The sequence below is a fragment of the Melanostigma gelatinosum genome (genome assembly GCF_949748355.1).
Source record: "Melanostigma gelatinosum genome assembly, chromosome: 1".
Classification (NCBI taxonomy): domain Eukaryota; kingdom Metazoa; phylum Chordata; class Actinopteri; order Perciformes; family Zoarcidae; genus Melanostigma; species Melanostigma gelatinosum.
In genome coordinates, this window is record NC_136634.1 from 7,433,659 (window position 1) to 7,455,282 (window position 21,624).

At 42.7% G+C, this 21,624-nt stretch overlaps 1 protein-coding gene and 1 long non-coding RNA gene across 2 annotated transcripts in view; one reads left to right on the forward strand and one right to left on the reverse strand.

Moving 5' to 3' along the window:
- Positions 1-21,624, forward strand: part of LOC306779825 (A disintegrin and metalloproteinase with thrombospondin motifs 20) — a 73,447-nt gene that overhangs the window by 39,703 nt on the left and 12,120 nt on the right. Inside the window, exons 17-28 of the mRNA XM_079271848.1 lie at positions 1,551-1,717; positions 1,946-2,075; positions 2,878-3,004; positions 3,103-3,313; positions 3,714-3,878; positions 4,187-4,357; positions 5,334-5,453; positions 6,449-6,556; positions 8,156-8,320; positions 8,530-8,799; positions 10,568-10,729; positions 10,954-11,130. Coding sequence (XP_079127974.1) covers positions 1,551-1,717; positions 1,946-2,075; positions 2,878-3,004; positions 3,103-3,313; positions 3,714-3,878; positions 4,187-4,357; positions 5,334-5,453; positions 6,449-6,556; positions 8,156-8,320; positions 8,530-8,799; positions 10,568-10,729; positions 10,954-11,130 — 1,973 coding nt within the window. The remainder of the gene's footprint in view (positions 1-1,550; positions 1,718-1,945; positions 2,076-2,877; positions 3,005-3,102; positions 3,314-3,713; positions 3,879-4,186; positions 4,358-5,333; positions 5,454-6,448; positions 6,557-8,155; positions 8,321-8,529; positions 8,800-10,567; positions 10,730-10,953; positions 11,131-21,624) is intronic.
- On the reverse strand, positions 14,181-21,079 carry LOC306779829. Its single transcript, XR_013772121.1, has 3 exons — positions 20,791-21,079; positions 19,873-19,926; positions 14,181-16,086 (listed from the first exon to the last, which is right to left on the reverse strand). It is a non-coding gene; the product is annotated as an uncharacterized lncRNA (long non-coding RNA).

The window sequence follows — 21,624 nt, forward strand, 5'->3', positions numbered from 1 at the left end:
GTGGAAGCAGTCCAACCTAATAAGATGTATACATTACAGCCCTTCAGTTCTCATCTCATAGGTCAATGCCATTATCCCCTAACATGACCATAAACAACCCAGACTTGGCGACCCAGAGGTGTACAGGCAGGCTTTTAGTGAAGGAGGGTAAGGAAACGTGGGCCAAACTGTTGTCAAACTGTTTTCATGAAGGAAAGGAAACTGTCATTTGTACTGAGTGTATATGGTGGAAACTAGGAGGGGCGTTGGTCCATCTGGTCATGGCAGAGAGGGTTGGTTGGGAAAGCAAATGGAGTGTCAGCCCCTGAGAAAGACAAATGAGGCAGCAATAGGTGTTAATTAGAGGCATGTGGAGCCCAGGCCGCATGAAAGTGGATACAGGGGTGTAGGGTTAGATGGACCCACCGGGCTCAGAGTGTGTGTGTGTGCGTGTGTGTGTGTGTTTCTGACTGCGTATGTGCTTGCACGTGAGAGAGGGAGACAGACAGAGAGGGAGAAAAAAAAAACGGGGAAAGGGAGTTTTGCCTATGTTGTAAGGGCGGGCGGCCATTTTCAGATGGTTCAAGTCAGGTTCAAGATGTTTTAAGTCAAATAGTCAGAAAACACATCTGGCAGGGCCTCGTTGCCATGCCGCTGTGAAGGGCTTCACTCCCGCTGCTGCTGAGTGCCACAACCACACAATGCGCGAGTGGTGCCTGTGTTACACATGGTCGGTATTTGCAGCGCCCTGTCTTTTTCAGTCGGGCTCGTACAGTATGAAGGCATTTCTTTGAGAAGATCACTGCACTCATGACCAAAAGAAACAAAAAGGAGACTTTGAAGTCGTTGCTCCTTAACTTTGAAGCTCTCCCCTGTTGGACTTGGACCCTGTGGACACCTTTCGAAAAAGCATTGTTTTTTTTTTCCAGTTCCGCAAAATGTCAGTGATGACAACCATAAGCTACAGATCGTTTTCAAAACCCCACAGTTATCTTCCGGCAAAAGAGAGCTGGCATCCAACAATGTGTAGACTGAAATGTAATCAAAGTTGCTTCTAGGGACTTAATCACATACATTGTTTCAGCATGCTCTTTCAGAGCATAATTAACTGCATGTTTCTTGGAACCATAATGTTCGAGGTAGAGAGAGTGAGAGAGAGAGGGGTGGTTTGGGGTTTATTTGGGGTTTATGTGCCAGTTTGCCAATTGTGAGTGTTTATCCATGTGTTCCTGTGTGTTATTTGCGTGTGTATGTTTATGTTGATTGTATTTGCAGTCAGTGGAGGTCCTTTGTTTGCCTTACAATGTCAGTCATTACGAAAGAGTCACGCAGTCTAACTCCAAATAACTGCTATTTTGTGTCACCAGTGTTTCAACATACCGCCCCTGCAACACAGGCTTTGCAGAACAATAGTTTTGCAGCTCAAGGACAGTTTACTTAACTTATAGCCTGAAATAATAAGTGCCACATCTCATAAACGTTCCCAAGTCTGCAGGAACCAAGCATTCCTTCACTTGTGCTGAGTTCTTTTACATTTGGAGCTCTGCGTTTGTGTCCATTTCTTATTCCAGCATTATCTGACAGCCAGTCCAGCTCTCTCCTGAATGGGAACTTTGTGGTGGCCATGTTCAAAAGGGAAATCACCTTCAAGGGAACCGTCATCGACTACAGCGGCTCGGACACAGAAGTGGAGCGCATAAACTGCACTGACCGCATCGAGGACGAGCTCATTCTGCAGGTTTTTAATCACTAAATCCTACTTTGTTATCCTGTATATTGCTCTGTTTATCCTCCATTCGTCTTGATCTCTACAGCTCCCCCTGTAAGAGTTTACTGCCTTCTAACCTCTTCAGATACTGAGCTCGATGTCTGTCTAACAGGGTGATATCTCTGTGTGGACTTAGACAAAATAAGGACAGCACTGCTAAGGCTTTTGACCTTGCCTTTCCCACCATTGTTTCCACAGGTCTTGTGTGTGGGAAACCTCCACAACCCAGATGTCCGTTACTCCTTTAATATACCCATCGAGGAGCACAGGGAGCAGTTTGTGTGGGATCCCTCAGGCTCCTGGCTCGAGTGCAGCCGCATCTGTCGGGGTAAGACCTCAGCTTTGGCTTCCAAATTGACACACATGAAGAATAAGATGTTTTCTCTTTGGCTTCAGTGGATCTTAAAAAAAGCTTTGCAATTGCACAAAATATCTGGAAGATGTGCAGTTCTGATACACACATGAGTACATATTTAATGTACTTTTAGGCCCAAAGGTATTTCCCAAATTGGAAAATGTGTTCTTGTGAATAAAGGGGCACAGGGGTGTGTGGAGCTGTGTGCTCTAACTGACACGCAACTTTACAGCAACTTGTGACATAAACTATAAAAAATGAAATGTGGAATCTTAGAGCTCTTATTACACCAAATCGTATTACATAGACATGAATACAAGTGTCAGGGCACATTGGGATTAGCATTTCTCTTGCATCACTTAAACTCACCTCTGGATTTAAAAACGCACTGATTCATGCTTTCCTTCCATAAATCCCCCCCCCCCCCCCCCGGCAACCCCAATTTGACCCCGGCCAATCTCATCGCCCGACACCTTCCCTTTCGCCTGGCCCTTAACCCGACTAAGCCCCTCAAATTTCTCCCTTAAAAGCCAGCTAGTCAGGCTCCCAGTGGGTCAGAGGGCACAGTGGGATCCAGTAAAGAGATTTGTATTTGTGGGGTGTACGTCCGACATGGACCCCTAAGGCTGCACGATGAAGGAGTGGATGTCAAAAAGCTGGTCAGACTTGCTAAAAGTGAAGAAATATGATATTTTGCCATCGAGCTGTCTGCCAGATGTTATCTGATTTGAACACATGCTTTTCCCCACGTGTCTGTGTGCATGCGTGTGTGCAGGTGAGCGAAGACGAAAGGTGGTATGTGTGCGTAAGAGCGATCACCTTGAGGTATCGGACCAACGCTGTGAACATTTACCTCGTCCTGTTGCCGTTGCTGAGCGCTGCAACACTGACTGTGAAGTCAGGTGCGCATTAATGCACCAGAACACACACGTGCACCCACAAAACTAATTTTAACGGAGCACACGCAGCCAAAACAGTTTTCCACACCTCCTCTTCACAGGTGGCACGTCGCTGGAAAGAGCGAATGTTCTGCGAAGTGTGGCCCAGGCTACCGCAGTTTGGATGTTCAGTGTATGAAGTACAGCCTGATGAAGAGACAGAGTGAGCGGATGGAGGCCAGCACCTGTGGAGACGCCGTCAAACCTCAGACCAGAGAGCCCTGCCACGGGGACTGTCTGCTGAAGAGCTGGCAGTACAGCGCCTGGTCACAGGTACACAGTCAGTTAGATATGATGGCCAAACAGACTGAAAAGTGAGACCCTGGTCCAATTAGAGGCATATTTAGGAATTATTTATATAGTTCTAATGTCTGGTAATGTATGTACTGTATATAATTGTTCATCAACTACATTTATAAGGAGAGATTCTATTTTCTGATGTCAGTAATATTCTGTGGAAGCTTTGGTGTGATGTGGCCCCTAATAAACTCATATATGTTGTCTGTTGTATCTTTCAAACATCATTTTTGGACAGAAATAAATCTAAATTATTTCAAAGAATATTTCTGATTTGCACTTTAATTTCATTGACATTGCATCATTGGAGAAAGTATGCCACAGATGAACACGTGATGAAGTGGGCTGAACATGTTCAATGTATTCTTGGACACAGTGCTCTAAGACATGTGGACGTGGGAGCCGTAACAGAGAGTCTTACTGTATGAACAACCTGGGCAGACGGCTGGTGGACAGGGAGTGCAACGAATACCAGAGGCTGGTCACTGAAACCTGCAGCGACCAGCCGTGTCCGAAGTGGACCGTTAGCGAGTGGAGTGAGGTGAGGAACTCTCATGCACATACAATACACACGACCACATCTACAAAGCAGCAAGAAGGTTTCTATACATCTTCATTAATCCTTGGAAATAGGCTGCGGAGCATTAATCGTCAAACTCGGCTCAAATAGAGTTTAACTGTAAATTCAGCAGAATATGATCTCTTCTTCTCTCATTTTAGAGGTTTTAGTTTGTGGGGCTATGCTGTCAACTATTTTTATAACAGGGGGATGTCTGATGCATACTTTTATGTTAATGACTTCTTCTCTACTTCTTCCACCATCATCCCACACCCCCCTTTGCCACCCAGTGCCTGGTGACTTGTGGTAAGGGGATGAGGCACAGACAGGTGTCCTGTAGCATGGGAGCCGGGGAGGAAAAGCTGAGCGAGCACCTCTGCAACCCATCCAGCAAACCTCCTGCTGTGGGGAGCTGCGAGCTGCCCGACTGCGCGTCCTGGCAGGTCGGCGTCTGGGGAGCGGTGAGTCCTGCGGACACACACACACACACACACACACACAGATCAGACATAGACACACCGGGCCGAGGTGACTCGATGCAGTGTGTCCCTGAGGAAATGGGCTTCATGTGTAGCTTGCTGTCTAGGATCCAGACTCGTATCTGTTATTCTGTGTGTGTGTGTGTGTGTGTGTCGTCACAGAAAGAAAATATGGTGTGTAGCAGTGATGGTGTATATTTCGAGTTTTTTGTGTGTGTGTGTGTGTGTGTGTGTAACCTGATATACCGGCAAGTTACGGAGGAGTGTGCTCTGACTCCAGCTGCTATTTCCTCCACGGTGCTTTCACTTTACCCCTCATATCCTGTCAGACTAAACCTGACCCACAGTGCGCACACACACACACACACACACACACACACACACACACACACACACACACCTTCATATGCATTCAATCTTCTAGGTTTCCAAATATTTCTGTATAGAGTCAGCCCTGTTAGGGTAAAGCACAAATTGAATGAAACATGTATGAATGGCCATTCATGGTCTAGTTTATACATTCAGGTCTAATGCCCCCCCACCTGTTTGTATGAAGTCAGATAGTGATATTTACAGAGCTGGAATAGATCAGGCCGTTAATGCCTGTGTAATTACAATTTTTGCTGCTCAAATAAACGATCCTGTGGCACTTCCTCTGCTCTCATGTTGTACCTGAATGTGGCCCGATCGCCTTGTATGTGAGTTAAGAATCGGGGTAAAGGGTTGATTTCAGACTATATGTGCGTATGTGGACGCATGTGCTCATTGACGTGTGTGTGTCTGTGTGTGTGTGTATGCACGTCGGTCTTACCCAGGCTCTGCTGAGCTGAATCTTGAAAGAGGCCCCGTCTGAGATATCAACCTTGACATACTGAGATAGAGTTTGAGATAGCTTGTGGTTGACCGGGCTTCTCTCGTCTTCTGTTTATATGTGTGCGTATGCGTGTTTGTCTTTCAGTGTGCGGTGACCTGTGGCCACGGCTACCAGATGAGAGCCGTTCGGTGCGTGTCAGGGGTCTACGGTGACACAGTAGACGACAGAGAGTGCAATGCTGCAGCAAGGCCTAGAGACAGTCAGGTAAGAAAAAACTACGAGCTGCTCATACTCTCTCCAAACTCAAACATTGAAGGTTCATCCTTCACTGCGCAGATTTATTACAAGGTTGCTGTTTACAATAAGAAGGATCCTCTTTGACATAAGGACCAGTAATGCAATATTCAAATCAGTGTTGACCAAGGAGTTCAGGCGAACGTTTTTAGTCTCCACTAACTCCTGCGAGGGAAATATCTGTACAAAGTACTCTGCTGTGTTCACCAGCTAGTTGCTAACTGGAAAGGTAGCGCGCCGCAGAACGTTTCAGTGAACAGCTGCCTGCTGCGGCCGGGGAAGGATGAGAGCCGTAGAACTAAACCGTATGGTAAAGAGAGACTCAAATGTTTCGAGCTGAGCAGAACTGTAAAGTGATTCAACCACATGCGTTCAGTTATTGTCATATTTCATGTCAAGCACTTGCCGACTGGTTGAAGGCCGATCCGCTCACCTGCAAAGTATCCTTGAAATGTAGTCTGTGACGACACGACCTATCACTACAAACTTTAAAAGTTGCTTAACATCAGCAGCTTCTTTAAATGCCTGCCTGTTCTGCTTTGCTTTGACCCAAAGTCCAAATGTGCGTCAAGGTGGACACTGAGCATGAGGCTGCGGCACACTTTACCTGAGTGGTTTAAGTGTATTACATAAGGGCTCTTAGGCTGATGGACACAATGAGGTGGGCGGAAGATGTTAAACTGATGACCTTTCAGGCTCCAGATAGGTGATATCTGTCTCAGCTGTTGGAATGGAGGTCACCGCAATATTCACAGACATTGTATAGGCCGGGGCTACACATTTTGAGGAATGGAACTAAACAATAACATTGATTTTTGTTTTTTTGTACACCTGGTTCTTTGAATCTAAGGGAGTCTCTGAAACATGTTTAGAAATATTTTTGGTATATTCACTCGCGTTGCGTCAATGTGCAGATGCATGACTCAAGTAATCATTTGACTGTATTTGCATGTTTTTTGTTGTAGGACTGTGAGATGCAGGCGTGTCCCTGGGCCTCTCCGGTACAAAGCACACCTCGTCCTGACGACTCCGCTCAACTCCTGACCCAGTGGAGATATGGCTCCTGGACTGCGGTAAGGAAAGAAATTGGGTTTATTGGGTCTAACAGAGCATATTATAGCCTGTGGGTTCACCTTCTACGGTCCAAAGAACATAAAAAAGCGACGCATTGTTTGTTGAATGGTAAACAAATCCCTCTACTGTTTCGTTCATCTTTCTGTGTGTAGCTTGAGAGAAATGATCTGCTGGGCTTTGGAATCTGACTTAGCTCTCAAAGAGTGAAAAATTGGAATACTGATGAAAAAGTTTGTATAAATATATGAATGTGTAAGTGTGTTTGTGTGTGTGTGTGTGTGTGTGATTTTAAGGAAACCACACTCCAGTAATGATGGATCTCCTGCATATAGCAGATACTGTACAGGACCATGATCCTCTTTAGCATTGTCTCTTTTACCCCCTGCTGCATCTACACACACACACACACACACACGGGCACACACACACACACACACACAGGCTCCACTGTCTGGCTGAGAGGCCCCTCTGTCTCTCTGATACTTTGCATTGTTACTCGTCGCAAATGAAAACCAGATTTCATCTAAACACGAGTCTACGGTTTCTAAGATTGAACCCCGTCTGTCAATCTGAAAGTCGGTGTGAGCTCACATGTCAAAGAGGCCAGCGCCGGTGTGGTCTTACAGACACACACACACACACACACACACACACACACACACACACACACACACACATGCACTTCCATACAATCCCCCCGAGCAGCGGATCTGCCATCCTCTTTAGAGAGTCATTGATATCAGAGGGATATTAACGTGCCTGTTTGAGCTGGAGCCATTTGATTGCATTCGGTATTCATCCCCTCAGAAGTGTTTACTGTGATGTCCCTTTGAGATGGCAGGGGTACAGCTACAATAGAGTGTGAGCAGCTGAAAGTTGATCAGGGAGTCACTTCAGGACACCGGCAGCAGCAGATAAAATCATGAACGCCTTTATTTGTGACACAAGGTAAAGAATCCACCAACATGTCGCCTTATCTGTTACGGAGGAAGACATGTCTGTTACTGATTGCAACATGAACACTGATGTCAGGAAGTACAACGAGCATCAAACAAACCACCTTGAAGATATCCTAATACAAGACATTACAACTTTCTCGAATTGTGCTTTTTGCATTATGGTGGGAAATATTTTCAACCCACAGAAAGTGATCAAGCATTTTCTCACAGCACAGAAACGTATGAATCAAAGCATTAGGAAGGCAGATATATTTATTACTCATTTATTTACTTTTAGAAGAAACAAAGGGCCATTTGGTAACTTCAAATTGAACATAATTGCAGCTTTACAATGCCACTTTGTGCTATACGATATCTGGGTAATTGTCTGTCTACTACAGGTACAATAGACCCATAGATACAGGACATGTATCGTACACAATGTAGTATTCTCTCATTACCATTGTGGGCTGCCTGTTGTCTGGCACAGTTTACATTTCACTCACAAACAGTCAATTTTGCGGTGCATTTTCCAAACAGTCGCACTCTACCTCGTGATAATCACGAGTCTTGAAAAGTAGACAGTTAATAGCATCACTTTAACAACCACAGCGATACAAACATTGATCTCAGCTCTGCTTGTGTCTGCGTCTCCTCCAGTGCTCGGTGTCCTGTGGTAAGGGAAAGCGGGCGCGTTACGTCAGCTGCAGAGATGCCCAGGGAGGAGTCGCTGACGAGGCACACTGCACCCACCTGCCCCGGCCCCCGGAGTCCTCGGCCTGCTTCAGCCCCTGTGGCCAATGGCGTGCCGGGGAGTGGTCTCCTGTGAGTATATAAAAACATCCACAACTGTGTCCAATCAATACAGATGTTTTCCACTGCAGAGACTTTCAGTACTCAACCACAATGTTCAAATCATCCTGAAACAAAATGGGCTCTAAGTACTGCTGTGATCTTGGACAGTTTAGTTTTAAAATATTAAAGTATTTTTCATTATTTCAACATTTGTAACACCTCTGGTTCTCTGTCCCCAGTGTTCAATGACTTGTGGCATTGGAAGAACCACCAGGCAGGTGGTCTGCTCTAACTACCACCAGCCAGTGGACCAGTCTTTCTGTGACCCGGATGAGAAGCCTACGACGGAACAAGAGTGCACCGCTGCCCCCTGCCCCTCTATCTACCACCGCCAGCGTATCAACGATCAGCCCTACGGATATCCCCAGGACCCCGGACGCCATCCTGGCCACAGCAGCTGGAATGTGCCCTCAGCAGACAACCAGTGGAGGACCGGACCCTGGGGCGCAGTATGTTCAGCACATGATCTTTGGGGAAAGAGGGCTGTGCAGAAACATTTTGTCATTTTACTTTTGTTCTCAAGTAAAGGGAACCAATTAAGATATTCTCATGGATAAATATTCTGCATTGCCACACGCAATTTAAGTTTTATGAAAAAAAAAAAAGAACACCTTGGCCAGCATGTACAAGGTGTTGAAGGCCTGTGTGTGTCTCTGTCTGTAAACACATTCTTGTGAACACATTCAGTTGAATGTAGCAGATGTTTCCATTTACAAGGGCAGAGGGCCATACATGGTCAAGGACTTTACAAACAGCACCAAGGGATATATATGTATGTGTATACGGTGTGTCAGTGTATGAATAGATGTCCAGGACTCCATTGCTGTGTAACCAAAAAACTAGGTTACCTCAAGGTAGAGCCTTGATTTGTTGGGCTGAAATTGATAAGGCACGAGCAAACCCAAATGGTTTGGGGCAGTTCAGGCTCCAACTTCTTTTAATGTCCTTGGTGTTGAATCAAATTGTGAAAAAAGCAGGCACAATGGTTGTTTTGCATTTAACTGTGTCTGGTATTTTCATGCCAAAAAATAGGTGCATTGGTGCCGCTGGGGTTGTGTCTCCTGTGTGTAGTTTGGTTTGCATGATGTTATTTTGGCATCGGTTTTGCCATTAAATTGCTCTTGTGTACCCAGACCACACCTTATCGCAGAGAGCTATTTTGGGGATTTACATGGTAGGTAGCACATGAGTTTAGGTACTTTGTGATTCTTACGAGTAATCTCATCCACAATCACTTGTTAATCACTTTAAGTTGATGAAATCTCTGTAGACAACATATGGAATGTGCTCTTTCACCCTGAGTTCGTGCTGATGTTTGCATTAGTTTGTGCTTCCACTTGAGGGCATGCCCAGCTTCATGACAATAGAGCGAAGCGTGTCGTATTCAAGAGAAAGTTTGCTCCATGCGAGAGGATAATTGACAACATTTTGCACCTGGTGTTGCCATTTTAATTTTTTCACCTAATCAGTAAAAGTCAGTTATTAGACGTCTATTACTCCATCAAACGACCTGAATATTTTACTGTGAAACGAGATACATTGTATGTTTGTTTGGAGGACATGCATTTTGTGTGGTTTCATCTTGTTTTTCTGAAAGCCATGAGAAGATCACTGCTCTATTTTCTAAACCCCCAGCAGCAAGAGGCGTTCATCCCAGTACACTGTTCAGCCTCACATAATGAACTTGACTGGAAGCACTGCTGTTCAGGCTCACTCTGTGCTGTCCTCCCTCACATACTATAGAGAGCATTGGCTGTGCTCACTCCCATTGACAGTGGGGATGTGTCATTTTAATTGGATGCAGAGTGTACCTACTGCACTGTTCAAGGATGTGTTCTTCAATGTCCTTCATGGACTGATGTTTTCCATCTTTGGAAGATCATTTTGAACAGTGCAGCTGGGTTTGGCCTTGGTTAGACTCAGGTATATTCAGCATAACTAGTTGTTATGTGTATTATATGTGTTTGTGTAACTTCCGACTGTCCCTAACCCGAGGATACAGTCAGAAGTTCCAGAAAAAAATGAAGTAAGTGAAGCTTGAGTGTCAACTTTTTAACACGGCTGAGAAATAATAATTGGCACATGGCAAAACAAAAAATAAATAAGTCCGTCTGTGTTTTATTCCTCATAATAGGCCTTTTATGCATGAAGTATGTGTCGTACCTCTGTGTGTGTGCATGTGTCATCATCCTCATTGAGGCTCTGTGTGCTCTGCAGTGTTCCAGTACGTGTGCAGGAGGTTTCCAGAGGCGAGTGGTGGTGTGTCAGGATGCCGATGGACGCAGCAACAGCTACTGCGATGAGAGGGTCAAACCCGCCGAGTCCAAGGGTTGCGACTCTGGACCCTGTCCTCTGTGGAACTTTGGTGTCTGGGGAGAGGTGAGTTCATACTGACAGTTGGAAACACTGTCGTTGTCATACTCTTCCACTCACTCAGTGTGAACTTCATTACATTTCCCACACACGTTTTGTGTTTCATCCTTGCCTGTATGTCTGTCTCTCTCTCTCTCAGAAAAGCCCCCTGAAGCACATTATAAGACACATTATTACATAGTTATTGTATATATACATTATTTGACATCTTTTTTGTTTGCTACCCTTAGTGCACACAGACCTGCGGTGGTGGAAGGAGGACTCGTCTGGTGGTTTGTCAAAGGCCCAACGGCCAGAGGCTCAACAACTACAACTGCGACATCCTGGACAAGCCGCCCGACATGGAGCAATGCAACCTGCAGCCCTGCCCAGGCTCTGCCTCCTGGCACCGCCGACCATGGAAGCCGGTACGATAGTACTAACTCGTTTTCCTCCATCACTTACCTTCCTCACTGAGGGTGCGTCACTGTAAGTAGATATGGCGTGCGCTAAAATGACTCCAGACGTGTGTGCCGAGTGTGTTTTTAGTCTAAAACTGTAGGAGCTCCTGAAGCGGGTGCTGGGTATCGAGCGCCACTGTTGGTTAGCCAGCTCCAGCCCACCCAGATGGGCCCTGCAGTGGCATGATGCTGATTAGAATCAAGGGGGGAAAAAATGCACAAAAACACAATGCTGCTCCACTTAGGAGATCATAAAAAACACGTGGATGCCATTTTGAGCCAAGGCTCCAATTTAAGACGTATAAATCAGGACAGTGTTGTCCAACAATGCCATATATTTGAAGAGGCATCACTCTCGAACATATTTATTTCATATATGAGGCGTGAAGTAAATGTTCTTTGTTGTTGTTGCCGTCTTCTCCCTGTATCCGAAGTACACAAGTGTATATTTGTGTATAAGAGTTAATATTATGACCTTTATGGAACAGCAGCAAATGACTGTCGGTGTATTTTGTATGTGTATCTTTGTACAGTATGATTTTATTGAATTACTGAATATTCTATTTAATATTTTTGCTGGTGCTCTTGGTCAGACCTCTCGTATCTCTCTATGAGTAAATACAGTTTGTACAGAGGAAAATATTTTCAAAACATGCTTCATTTGTATTTTTGAAAATGTGTTTTTTACTTCAGTTGAAAGGCAGTTTAGAATGGCTTCATCTCTGTCAGGTTAAGCGATTTGAAATAATCTCAAAAGCAAATATTAAACAAACAAATAGATCTTCAAAAAAATATCACAAAAATTAAGTTTAACATGCAGAGTGGTTGAAAAATAAGCATTGTAGGAAAGCATTTTTCTTATAGATATTCATTATTTGAATTATTAATAAAGTAGATTGCATAATATATGATGTAGTCTTTATCACATAGGAAAACAGGCATAAATACTTATAAACTATTAAAATAACTTTTGTCATATGTCACAAAAACAATGGCTTGTCAGAATAAATCATGTGTTGATCACAACGGTGGGAGTTTTGGATTTAATCCTAACGTCATATCTGTGAAAGGAAGTCCGGTTGAGGTTCAATCCAGTTGTTCAGAACAAAAACAAATACAGCAAGTTTAAAATTCAATTTTGAGTCATACTGTTATTCATTATAAAAAGGTGCTATTAAACTTTATATAACATTTTATAGTGGCGCATTATCATGAAAATAGAGTTTCATCATATTTCCAGGCTAAGAATGAATGAATGTATTCTGTCAATGGTAGGCAGCATCAGTGCAGCTTAATGAATACAATACAATGCAGCGCAGTACATCACGGGTTATCGTTGAACGGTTCTTTGTCAGATTTCATCATGGTCCATCAAAGAAACTAAAGCACACAGATACCTCCTCCTTTTAAAGTTAGAGTCATTTGTTGCCGTGTCTCTTTAGTCCTTTGGCCAGTTTTTGTATTTCTGAAGGATTTTTTTCAACTGAAACTTATTTATTTGTTTACAGGTTATCCATTGTTTTCGCTTTAATGTTTTCTTCCAATTTAGATTGATGTAACACTTTACTTGAATGATTTGTCTTTACACACACATGTCACCTGAACACTACTTGTTGGGGCTTTTTACAGTCAGCAAAGGCTACAGCAGGTGAAAACGTTTGGTTCTCGGGAGTTTACAGGATCACAACATCATATATGTATACAATATCATATCTAAATCTCTCTCTGGCACGGTCATCAGGCTTTCACGTCGCTGCAGTGATGGAGAAGTGTACTCCAGGGTGTGTCAGTACACAATGACATCACTGATAGGCGTGGTTATAGCTGCAACGAGGCAGTGAAGCATTACTATTCGGCTGGGTATTAAGTTACATGTTAAGGTCAGTTCAGAGTTTAACTTATAACTCTATCTCAGCAAATGTACAACTCTCACTCAATGTAGCAGCTGCAGTACGTTTGTCATATAAAGTCTGAGTATGTGTTGAACTCTAAGTCAGGCACTCTCTGTCACCGCAGTGGTTGTTCAGGTTCTTACTAACACAAGATGTTAGCACCTTGAATTATATTCTGGTTAAAAGCAACATGACATTATCATGACACATATTTCAGGTGAAGTGTTGCAGCTTGGGTTTGTATTTATGTCCGCGTCCTCTCAGTTAGGATGTGTGCCGTCTCCTTCTTTGTTCCTTTGCTTCTCTCGCTGTGTGTCATTCTCAACCAAGACTTCCACTGCAGCCAAGACTCCTCAGCCATGGAAGTTTCACTCCCACTCCTTCACATTGTTAACCCTGTGGTGCGAAATTGCTTAACTCAAAGAGGCAATTCTACTTTATGTTTCATATTTTGGTTGGTTGTTGTTCCTATTGCTATTTATTTCATTCACATGCAAAAATACATAAACATGTTGAATTAGCTTTTTTTCCCCCCATTGTAAAGATTATTAAAGAAACATAACTGTGACATTTGTGTTGTTTCTAAATGCAATATTTAGCTGGCAAACAAAACACAGGTCTGTGCTTTTAACAGCTTCAGCTCGAGCTCAGGACTCTGAAGGAAGAGCTGAATGTACGCGAGGTTATGAACACATGTAAATCCTACGGACGTCTCTAGGGAATAAGATGGGAAAACTAAATAAGACACGGTTCACTGCAAAAGAGTAACACTTGAAACATTTATTGAAAGTTTATTGCTTTCACAGGGGGAACAGTTGTTGACACAGCAGGTATTTTTCACATACAGTCGTGTCATAGTGCTCTAATGTGCTCTGGTAAACCATGGGCATGCAGTATATACAGCAGGTTTTTGCAGTATATAGTGTGTGAGTTACTACAAACAGCTCATAGAAAAGACTTGACTTGTAGGTCATTAAGATATTTGACCCTCAATTGACTTCATTTTGTTTAGCCCCCTTTTTCTTTAACCCTTCTATAATAGTGTGCGTACTTCAAATCAGTTTTTATAGTATCTGTAGTACTTTACATACCTCTGCATAATGTAGTGTAAAAACGCTGCAGGCCTTTTCCTTTTATGTGTTTTAACTTTTTATTTCATAATGTCCTCGGAGAAAACAGACAGTACACAGTGTAAATCAAACTTTGGCGCCGGGTGGCACATCTGCTTATCGTTGCATTAATGGTGCACTCTGTCATGCATTTGGCGGGAGACCTGCAGAGTATTACTTTTACTACGACAATAATTGGTATTAATGCATACTGGCAAGGTTTGTTTAGTTGAGGCGATCCAAAAGCCAGCCCTGGAAAGCCAGTATTTACAGAAAACTGCTGATTTAATCATGTATATTATCTTGTCCTGAGGTCATTCTTTGAAGTAAAGCACATTTGTGAGAAGTAATATCAGGCAGTATTTTCGAATAATGTAGCAATTCAAGTAAATACTTTACCATCGGCTTCAAGCAACCCAAAGTAGACCACATCAGATCACAGCTACATATAACTCTGTACAAACCAACAATGAAGCCTACATTGATTAAAATAAGATGGTTAGAGGATGACAACGGTTATAAAGTTACCTTTACACACGTGTCTTCTATCAGATATTGCAGCAAGCCTCTGTACCATTTTTTTTTTTTTTTTTTTAAATACATTTTTTTTTTATAAATCACAATGTTTAGGAGCTAATACTCTTTCAGAATAAAATGCTCCGGAAGTTCTTGTATTACATAACTTTGTCAAAATATTTGTCATGACTTCAGATTGCATCTTACCTTATGTAATGGCCTCTTCAGTTAGTAGTTGTTCAGTTGTTTTTTTGTGCTAAAAAGAAAACACCTTTTTTTTACACCAGGAACATCAATCACACCAGTCTGCAGTAGGAGCTCATCAGTGAAATCCTGTGGGGTTTCTTTTGTCAATTTATTGCAATACATTCTCAAATACATTTTCACAAATTCTATAGTCTCCCAAAATATCTCATATTATTGCATACTGTTTAATCACCTCTTGGGAAAGTAGTTAACTATCCCACAAATGCCATTTCTTGTAAAACCTTTGCGTTTTATCTCATGTTTCAGAGGTAGGCTACATTCTTGGAAATACACCAAAATACTTGTTAATAAGAAAATGGCTTTAATAATGATGGTATACTACCATCTTACACTACAATCATACGTCTTACAATATTCACAAATTTGCATTCCTGATAACATTTGATCATCAAGTGCAATATGTTAAAATGGCATTCAATAATGTCCCAAAAAACTATTTTTCAAATGTTGTTAAATCAATGCTTTAGTTTATCCCTCCAAAATATTCTGCCGCCATTTTTCTCCCTGGACCTTTAATCATTTCTAATACTCTTTCAGTGACACCTTCAAAATGTATGAATACAGATCATCAAAACACATTTGTCATGTATAAAGAAGAAAAGACACGAAACAATTATCACATTTATTGCAGAAATGTATGGTTTCAGATGCAGTTCATCAGCATAAACGATCAGGAATGTATATATCATCAACTAATGACGCACCTCAACAGCAACGTCAACGGTCTAATGTGTGCAATCAGCAACAATAAGACTGTGTGTTATAAATTGGCAACCAAGGCCCCATTTTAGTAATTTATGCCTGTTTGTTGCTAACAAAAACATACCGTTTCCTGTCGAGCGTGGCTTTCCCATGCAGGGGGATCGCAGTTCTGCATCTGTGACCTAATCACGCTGCTTCAAATGAAATCCACATGCACAAGTTTGACTTTAGCCTGAGGGCAGTGGGCAAGAACACTCTGCAAACCTGTCACCCTGGGGTCAGTTGGCCGTGACATCATTGGTCTTGTGTTTCCTGATCCTGCACATATGCCAGTCGAGTGTGAGCAATTGAAGCGGTGGCTGGAAGGTCCCCTGTGGTCCACACGAGCATGGCTTTGATTTAAATCTGAGTCGATGGAGATATTGTTTCAATTCGGCCTTTGAGAGAAAGCAAAATAGTTCAGTTGATGATTTGCTGGTTAAAAGTCAAGCACTATGGCCTACAGATTTTTGGCAAACCATTAAGACTTTGGAAGCAGAAAACCAGATGCTCTTGAGATGTTTTCTGAAGGTTCTAAATATTTGGATCAGAGCGTGGCTTTCATGTTAGGAATGGAAGTCTCTTTTTTGGTCAAGCAGTTGAATAACTTGAAGATAAGTTGAACATATTACCTGCTGGAATGTGGATTTTGTTTGCCAGCACTTGCACAGTCATTCTCACAATGTACTGTAGTTCAGAGAGCGGTTAAAAGATGATATTAGGGCTGTCCCTGTAGAAGTGAAGCCCTATCTGGAAGTGAATCAGTTTACTCCGAACCACAATGAGTTTGAGCAGAGCATTGGAGGAAACTATTAGAGGAGCCCATCTAGTAAGGGTCATTGTCATTTTGTAGGTGATCCAATGTGGGAAGAGATGCAGTGAGATGAAATGAGAGGAGACAAGGCGTGAAAGTCTGGAAGCGTTTAGATTGGTCGACCCCGGCTCATAGAATGATAGGGAACATGGCCTCACATTGACACAGGTAGCCTGCTTTTCCTCAACTCGGTAGCCTGCTTTTCCTCAACTCGTTGGTCAAGTATTATAAAGTGGTTTTAGGCCTCTAGGAGTCACTTCTCAGACTCTTAACGAGGTTAACGCGTCAGACTTGATGGGGCCTGGTCCGGTTTGGGCCTGCCGATGCTCTCAAGTTGATGGAGTGAAATGGAGTTTGTGGGACTCGACATCTCTGTTTCCCCTCTTATGGGAGGGACAGTGATAGATTGGATGTTCAAGCCCACTTTAAGTAACAGGGGGATAATAGTCCTTCATTTAAACGTTAGCATAGGCCGGTGTGCTGTTTTAGCTACACTGTAGGAGTTAGAGATTTACCTGTACCTTACTATTTGACTGTGTGTGCTGTACTTTCTGTGCTAGTTCGTGACCTGTCAGGTCTTTTTATTTCGATATACGTTAGCAGGGCCACTGGTCTACAGCTGTTAGGTAATTCCAGTTGTTGGTAAGTGCTTGGTGCACTATTCACTGAAGTTATTTCCACTTGCTACTAAAAGACAGCAACATTCAAAGGGTATGTCCACCCTTGCGTATTCGTGCACTGTATATTTCTAGGGCTGCAACTAATAATCATTTTCTATCTGTCAATAAATCTGCTAAATTCAATCAGTTTAATTGTTTGGCCTATATTGGCAAATAGTAAGAAATGTCCCTTCCACTTTCCTCAAGTCAGCGGGAACATCTTGTTCTTATTCTGACCAACAGTTCAAAGCCCATGTAAGACAAAGGAAAGCAGTAGATCCTCACGTTTAACTAACTGAAACCATCAAATATTTTCCATTGTTGCTTGAAAATTTGCCTTTATCGATTGCCAACATGGATGCTTGATCGACGAATTGATTAATCAACTCATTGTTCCAGCTCTATGTCTATTATAATTGTTTTTTACAGATATTATTAAGTATAGCTTCATATTAACGTTTTAGTACTCACTTCAACTACTTTTTCTTCTTTCATTTGTTAAAATGATAACAGCTGTCAAGGACTGGCTGTATTTAGCATTACGAACCACTGCATTATGCATTTGGGTTTACTGAGTCAAATATTCCTCGTTGAGTCCGAGGGGCTGAAACCAAAACCTGATGTTTATTTCTGATGTTGTAGACGGATCAAAATATTCTGCCATTGTTCTGGAAATGTGATGTTTAGGCAGGGTACGTCAGGAATCATTTCATTTTTTTCTCAATGATAAAGTGTTTTTGGGTGGGTTTTTCCTCTGATGGAGGCATTTGTCCAATGTCAAAGCCCATGGCCTCGCCTGAAATCAGACACAAGCTTAGCAGTGCTTCAAAAATAGACTCAGTGGACAAAGGGGTTGTGGTGGTAAGGTATAAAAAGCAGCAGCAATTTCTGTCTCTTTCAAACTATGGTATTCTCCTTCTCTTGCATCATTTTCTTTATGTTTGTATTCATTTTTTAGCAGGAAGAGAAACTTAGACTTGAATGTTCAGTGTCAAAGGTAACGACTGAATAACTTCTGCTATATTGTTCAAGTCCTGTCATCAAGAATTTGCTCTTTTTTACCATCTATTCCTCATTCCCATCTGCAGCAGAGTACACATTTGAGTGGTGCTGGATGGTTTAGTATAAGATGGAAAAAGCTCTCAGTGGAATGTTTAGACAGGCGGAAAAAGCTGTTTTGTCATTTTGTTTTGACTTATGGTCTCTTGGTACATCTTTCCTGAGTGGTGTTGACTTAAAAAGGAAACCGTGTTGGAGAAACTGTATATCTCTACTCAACCGGTTGTTTATTTAACTCTTCAAACATGGCAAAGTCATACTTTTGCATGGAGTGCAGGAACTGCACTGATACAATATCAGTGTTTTGAACGTGGACATATTTGAATGTGTTCATCATATGGTTTCTACAGTTGAAAGCATGTTGTGAGATTGGTCACGGATAAAGTTAGTGAAGGTAAGCGTGAGATGAGTTCGATGTAAGAATTTCACACTGCTCCTGTGCGTGGTTTCAAACCAGCCTGGATAGCTATTTTGGCCTGATGGATAAAAGATCTATGGCTCTTGACATTCCTCTGCCCCATGACGCCGCTCTTACCAGCTGTTCCCATGTTGACAACATGTGTTGTTTTGACTTCTGTCTTTGAAACCTCCCTGCAAAACAACATCACGGACAGAAAAGCAGCCTGAATGTTCTGTGGCCCTTCGTGTCTTTCCCTCTTGTCTCCTTCTTCCTCTGATTTGCAGTTTAATCTGTGCACCAGAGGACATTGTGATACTGATGAAGCTATAACAAACTCTCTTAAAGGGCATTCAGTTCCTAGAAAATGACTACTTGCCCCTTGCATGATGAGATTAATTAAGATTGAATGAGTATAGTTTACCATATACCGTAGATGTGTACCGTATCTCACTACATTGACAACATGTAGCCCAGGGTATGATGCTACACTCCCTTCACAGTCTACAAGTTTGTTCTTGCTCCGGGTCAACACTGATCTCCTTTGAAGAGTCTCTGTAGCTACAGTTGCCATATGCTTGGTATTACCATCCTCTTGCATCGCGAGCGTGCTGCAATGTGATTGGAATTCGACCTTGGCTCTCCCATTTTAAGATATGGTCTCACTTAAAACCAGGCGATATCGGAGACGTACAACAAAAAAACCCCAATCTGTGGTCTGAACGTCATACTTAACAATAGTCATTTCTTCTTAACATATTATATCATATCACGAACTAGACTTTAGTCCTGTTAGCATATTCTGTTCCATAATACAATTTGTTTCATTCTTTTGCAGGAAATCATCATGGTTGTTAAGAAACAAACTCAAATTGGGGAAAAGAATCAGCCAGTCAAACAATTATGTTAAATACAGATACGATGAAAGATGTTCATGACACTCCTTCTGATTTCTGAGCCCCGACATTGTTTTCAAAACACAACATTCTGCTTTAATCACCGAACGAAAGCCTAATTATAGTTCTCACAGTAGTAAAGCTCCCATGCACTGCTTGAGGCCGTAGAGCTCGTTGATCAAATAAAACCACATTTACAGTTTTGATCTTTGTTGGCTTCGTGGAATCTACCTTCTCCGTGTGAGGTCCTGCACAGTATCGGCTGCTTTGATAGCCACGCTGGCTGAGTGACAGATATTTAAACTCTAGTCAAGTTTCTCTTGGATGCCTAACAGTTTCCATGTGTTCTATTGGCTTACCTGTTCACAGAAATGCATTGGGTGGGGTCATCTTGAGGTTGACGCCTGCCTGTCCTAGACAAAGACATAAATGCTCAAAAGAAAAGTCATATCAGTCTGATTATCCAGTTATCTGCTACAGATATGTCTGTATGCAATCACATTGTGTTGTCAGACATCAATATTCAAAACTCCCCGGGCTGTCTAATGGTTTCAGAAAAGGCATGAATGAACTGGCTCTGGTTTAGCACTCAATTATGTGATTATGTGATTTGTTCCAGAACTGCGAAAGCTATCAAATCAAGAAAGCCGCTTTGCTCCACTCAGTATAGCATCATTCAGAGCTGCCTGTTCATTACGTATGGCTTTAAATATCAATTATAACTTTCTCTGCACAAGTTCTGCTTTGCTTTGGAAGAAACTAGTTTCACAAAAGCAGTTGAGTCATCACATTTTCTAGTAATCCACATTATGTCGAGATGAACCTCACGGGATTATGTCAGATCTAACTCGCCTAATCATGTGAAATGAATCACTTGGACAACGTGGGCGGGCAGATCTGTCTCAAGAGTGTTTCCCGTGTGACCCATTGATGTATGTGTTTTTCTCAAGGAGTTGTTCCCCTCCTTCATGTTAAAGTGAGAATCCCATACATTCAAAACACAACACTTCAGAGCACCGACATAACCTGTTTCAACTGAATACGGCGTATAGTTCAGATTACGTGCACCAAATACTTTCATGGTACAACGTATGCTTTTTAATAATCAGGCACCAACCTTCAAAGGACATGCAAACATCCATTTTAAATTGTACATTCTCCAAACACAGACGGCACTATTTTTTATTTTTTATATCAGTAAAGAGAATAAAGCAGCTAAACGGTAACTGGTCACACTCGTAGCGGCTGAGCGTAGGAGATAAGTGGAGCGGTCTTACCTGAGTGGGTGCTGGTGAGTGAAGCAGCCCAGCTGTAGATCGAGACGCAGAGGTCCCCGAGTCTTTGCCCTTTTCTTGCTCTCAGAGGTGAAGCTGCAGTCCTCTGGTCCCACAAGCTGTGCCAGCTCTCTGTGCTCTGTGTTACCAGCCCTGATCAACTAATGGCTGACAGATGAGGTTGGCAGGGTGGAGGGAGGAGCACATCGCCATATAGCGCCTTTTCTCCCACCGTAAAAATGCAGATACAGTTCAGCTGGGGGAGCACAGCCCGTATGGCTGTGATTTCCTTTCTTCCTCCCTTTTTTTTCCTCTCTCTTTTTTTTCCCCTCCTGCTTTTACAGCAGTAAGGAGGGGCCAGCCCTCCGCTTCATCCCCCCCCCCTGCAGCATGTTTGCCGGTCTCTGCTCTTGTCTGAGGTAGAGGGAGTGCTGTTATCATGTTTGAGTGAGTGTGCAGCGGGTATGTGAATCTGCCACGCTCACGACTAGTCACTCGGCTCCGGCCTCGGCTTTGATGTTCTCAGTCAGCTGAGCCAACCCTGTGTTTAAAATGCCTCGGTAATTGCAATGTGCATGATGCATGTGTGTGCAGCGTTAACCACTGCCCGCACCACACGTAAGAAGAAAAGGCTGGAGGTGGCTTTGTTTGAAGGGTTCAAATGGATACTCAGACCTTGATCAGCAGATTGTTTGTTTTAAATGGAGAATAAATGCCTTTTACCTCTTAGAAACTGAAGGAAGAAAAGACTAAATCCTCAAGACGTTTGCAGATTTAGGTTTCCATGGTCCATCATCTGTAGAATGATCAGTATTATGAGCACATACTGTGTGTGTT